At 41.7% G+C, this 4,575-nt stretch overlaps 1 protein-coding gene across 3 annotated transcripts in view; it reads left to right on the top strand.

The window, feature by feature from the left end:
• Positions 1-6: 6 nt before the first annotated feature.
• Positions 7-4,575, top strand: part of RBM26 (RNA binding motif protein 26) — a 58,582-nt gene continuing 54,013 nt past the window's right edge. For all 3 annotated transcript variants that reach the window (XM_009332045.1, XM_009332046.1, XM_009332044.1), the window contains exon 1: positions 7-123. In XM_009332045.1, the coding sequence (XP_009330320.1) occupies positions 53-123 (71 nt within the window). In that variant the 5' untranslated portion in view covers positions 7-52. The remainder of the gene's footprint in view (positions 124-4,575) is intronic.

Here is a 4,575-nt window from a genome sequence, read left to right as displayed (position 1 = left end):
CCGCCGTTGCTGCTGCTGCTGCCGGGGAGGCGGGAGGCCCGGGCCGCTCTGGATGGTGGTTAAAATGATCATAGAAAACTTCGAGGCGCTGAAATCCTGGCTCAGCAAGACCTTGGAGCCCATGTGAGTAGTCGCGACCCTTCCTCTCTCCCCCGCCCCCTCCAAAATAAACCTTCCCTTGGAAAAGACGGGGGTCCCCAGGGGAGGGAAGCGCTGTGCCGGAGAGGCCCGTGAGGGCATCCCGGGAGAGGCCCTCCCAGCGCCCTTCTCCCCCGGCCCTCTTCTGGGGGGGCCCTGCGCCGGGGCTACGTCGTTCCCCCGCTCTCCCGGCGCCGTCCTCGGCTGGGAGGTAGGACCGTCTTTCTCCGGAGGATGCAGCTTCCCCCCCTAGCGACCGCATTCGTCTTTCCCTTTGTAGCCCGGGGTGAGCGGGAGATAATGTGTCTCGCCGTTCCTCTGCTCTCAGCCCCCGTAGAGGCCAGGCTACGAACCGCGGCCTGCCGCCCTGCCCGGTGACCTTCTCCGAGAGAGCTCGGGTGCCACTGGGACGTTTTCCAGGATCCTGGGATCTTCCGAGTAGCGTTTTCCCTAGACTCGTCGCGCGTCGTTCTCGGTCGTTTTGAATATTTGACGCTCCCTTGTTTCCCTCCCCCTGAATAAAAATTGCATCAGTAGAGCGCTTGGGAGTAGGAGCCCCAGAGAATAATTTGCCTATTTGTGAATACCTGCTTGGCCTCTAAGCGTAACATTCGTGTGAGTAATTGGGGCTTTTCTGCAAATAGTCCATGTCTTCCTTCTCTGAATGGTGTTTTAGTAGAACTGAGACATAAACAACTTGGTTTTAAAGGTTTCATCTTCTGGAAGTATGGTGTCTGTAGACATTTTACATCAAGGAGTGCGCTTGACTCGTCATTCTGAAGCACCGTTTTAACACGTCTGAATTAAATTGTTGGACCTTGATTTGAGTCAATAGAACTAGAATTTATAAATTAATTCTGGTATTAGCTTTTCTTCTGAGATGGTTGACCACTGTCAGTTTTACTCTGATGCTATCAAATAGGAAAAAAAAAGAAGTCTGCTTTATTGCTTCTATAGCCATTAGTTAAGTATGTGAATGTACGTGTATAGTTTGTATGGCTTATGCTGGAATAACTTGAATAAGTTATAAAATGCTGGGACGTTTTTAGGAAAGCCTTATTTGTTTTTTGGGGGTGGGGGTGCGGTCATTTTTTTTCCATAGGGCCTAATCCAAACCACACTGAAATAGATGAGTCTTGAACTTAGTTTCAGTGGACTTTGAATTAGGCCTGCAGCAAATTACACTGAGTGCCTTTATGTAAAAGGTTTGACCCTTAAGGCTGTGGTGGGTTGTTTTTTTTTTATTTGAAAAAAAATGCATCATCTTCTTGTAAAGGTGTAGTTTTGGGAGGGTGAATTAATCTTCCTCTTGGGTCAATGTAAGGTAATATTAGAATAACAGAGCACACTGGTAAGGTAATATTAGAACAACAGAGCACGTTGTGTTCTGTGGTAATAGATCCAGCTAGTCCTCTGGTGCAGAATGCTCCCTATTAGTCTCTGGATACTTTCTTGCATGAATATTCTGTTAATGGCATTAGCAGTTTGATAATCAGTATTTGGAGTGTGCTGGTCGAGAGGCTTGGAACAGGTGATATTTAACTTCGGAAAATCTTGCGATTTCCAAAATACATGTTGGTAATTTGAAATGATAAATCATTCGCACTTACCTCTCAGTTGGTCAGCAGCTGGCGAGTGATATGTTAGCTTCAAACAGTTCACAATGAGCATTTTTAAATTCTGTGAAGTCTGAAACTGGAAGTCTGCTAGTGGCGTTTACCAGAGGGCTTCAGCTGACTTCAAAATCCTTTTATTGAGTAAATACATTAGGTTCTTTTGATTTTGCAGATCTGTATCCAAAATTCATTTTTACTGTTCTTTTGCTCTTTCTTGAGTGTTACGCATCAGGAGCTGAAGTTTAACTTTCACCAGTGAATAATAAAAGTTTCCTATTCACAGTACAAAAGCATCGAAAGTTTGCCAGATACTATTTAGCTGGAGGTCAGTATGGTTCCTCAGTCTTTCCCCTCAAGGTCCATTCATTAGTGATGTGCAGTAGTAACTTCTTATCCTGGTAACAAACTCAAGTTGTTCCACGTTTCTCTCTTTGTTTGAATATTGAACTGTGATATCTGCTAGCGATAGTCAGCAGTTAAAGGATGAAATTGGGATTTTCAGCTTTTGTGATCAGTGCAATTTTCTGCTTTTTAGCACTAAAAGGACCCACATGTTTCTGTTAAATGTGGTGTGTGAACAGTGCAAATGTGGTTCTCATGCTGGAAAACTATGTCGTGGGGTAGGAATTGCTGACCTGGAGGATGTTGAGTTCTCTGAATTTTTAGCTTTGGGAGGAAACAAGCCAGCAGGGACTGTTAAATTCAACTGTCATTCAGTTTTGTGCAGTGACCTATGTAACTGCACCTATGTAACATTCCAATAAATGTTGGAATTGGTGGAGAATTATTGTCATTTCCTAGCAGTCAAATACTCTTGGAGCTGCTTCTGATCTCAGCTATCTGAGATGTGTGCCTACAGCCATAGCTTCTGGCTCTATGAAAATTTTAGTGTGCAGTTACTCCCAAAGAAGTTACTTCTAAAGAAGTAACTGCTGTCAGTGCAGTACTAGTACAATGAGGCCCTAAGTGCTGGTTGTCTGGAGGTGTTACCATAGCCTGAAAATAATTTTTGACTTGTCTTTTCCTTTTAATGAAACAAAAAAACATGCCAACGGTTTTACTCTCGTGGCTCTTTCAGAAACTTTTGGCTGCAAGATCGGCAGCTGAACTTCCTAACTAGAGGAAGGAAGACACCACTGTATTAGATCGTTATGGAGGAGGTGTCTTGGGAGTTCTAAGGGGAGAAGTGCATTTAAGAAGATACGTAAATAAATTCTATACACATGTTCTATAGACGTGTATAGGTCTATATTTATGTGCTAGTTATCTAGAGCTGAGTAGTTAGAACATGCTTTATTTTCCAAGTTGCCCCTTTCCAAGTAGCTAGCAGTTTTTAATTGGGATGTATAGCTTGTTCGAAAGGCCATAACACGTGTGCTTCTGAAGCATAATGTTTCAGAACTAGAAGATAGCAATATCCATAAAGATTGTTTCATTTTATCATGAATTTTTATCTTTAAACTATTCTAAAGCATTAGCAAGAATGCTAACTTTTTAGTGTAATGAAACAAGTGTGTTATATAATTGTATGGACTGGACATCATTTGGTTGTTGGATTGCTTTCACGTGGTGCCTTTGGGAAACTGTTCATAGGCAAGAATGTTTGGAGGAGAGGGATGATGGAGCATTTAAGTTTTGAAATTTTTTGTTTGCTTGTGGTGGGTTGTTGGGGTTTTTTTGTTTGTTTGTTTGTTTGTTTTGGACTGCTCTAATGCCTTTGGCAAAGCCTTGGTGATCCTCTGTACAAACACTCCTTATCTGAGTTTGGTCGTGTTGCAGTGAGGTGGAAACTGCAAATGCTACCATGCTGGAGCATTTACACAGTCCAGCCCTGCTTGAGGCTGGTAGTTCTCTAGTAACTTTCTACCATTTTCCAAAGACAGGCTGCTTTTGTGGTTTCGGAAATAACTCTGAGCAGCTCAGTTTGGTGTACAGAGAATTACTAAATATGCACACAGAACCATTACAGATACATCTATGTGAATGTAGTACTGGTGTAAACAAAATGGCAAGAGTATTTTTTTGTGCTGTGGCTGCTCTGTATTTGACTAGAACGATCTTCTGTGTTCAACTCCAGTCAGCTCTGTAAAGAAGGCATTTGTCAACAGTCTTCTTTATTGCTTGTAGACAACAGTATGCTTAGTTTCCAGTGTTATACGCTTCTTCTTGTCCATGGCACAGCTCCTGTAAAGTGTTTGAAAATGATGTTAAACTTGGAATATAACCTTAGGTCTGTCAGTTCTAATTTCTGGACTAACAAGGTCTTCACCGAGCCATATCTATTGTGATGGGTTTCTTTTCTGCAAGTCCGTTCCAGATCCTGTGTAAACTGTGTATATAATCCTTGCTGGAATATCAGGATCTGGCTTGGCAAAGTTCCAAGTAGGGATGTCTTCTTCATTTTTTTTCTCAAATTTGTTTGAATCTCTACCTATGGAAAAATTAGCTCTTTTGTACTAATGCTGCACTCACCATTTTGCCTTGTAAGACGACGTAATGTTCTCCCCCTTGCCCTAATTCTTTACAGTGGAAAATTTTCTTGTTTTTAATTACTTTGTGTAAAATAAATTTAATTAAAATCTTCCGCTGGCCCACTGAATTTTACTTAACAACTTGATTAAGGCTCCCATATCTAATTTTTTTCTACTTCGCTGTATTTACGTTTTTATGAAGGTTTGTTCATGTACTAAATCAGACTTGCAAGGAAGATGAAAAAAATATCTAAAACAATGTTTATGCAGTATTTAGGCGTATCTCATTAAAGTGGAAAGGTTTTTTGCATTGGTTAATTCTGTAAGTGATTATGCTGGTGTAACTATGT

Source organism: Pygoscelis adeliae, unplaced genomic scaffold (genome assembly GCF_000699105.1).
Source record: "Pygoscelis adeliae isolate BGI_AS28 unplaced genomic scaffold, ASM69910v1 Scaffold98, whole genome shotgun sequence".
Lineage (NCBI taxonomy): Eukaryota > Metazoa > Chordata > Aves > Sphenisciformes > Spheniscidae > Pygoscelis > Pygoscelis adeliae.
Note: the sequence above shows the minus strand (reverse complement) of the source record. Positions and strands in the feature narration are given on the sequence as shown.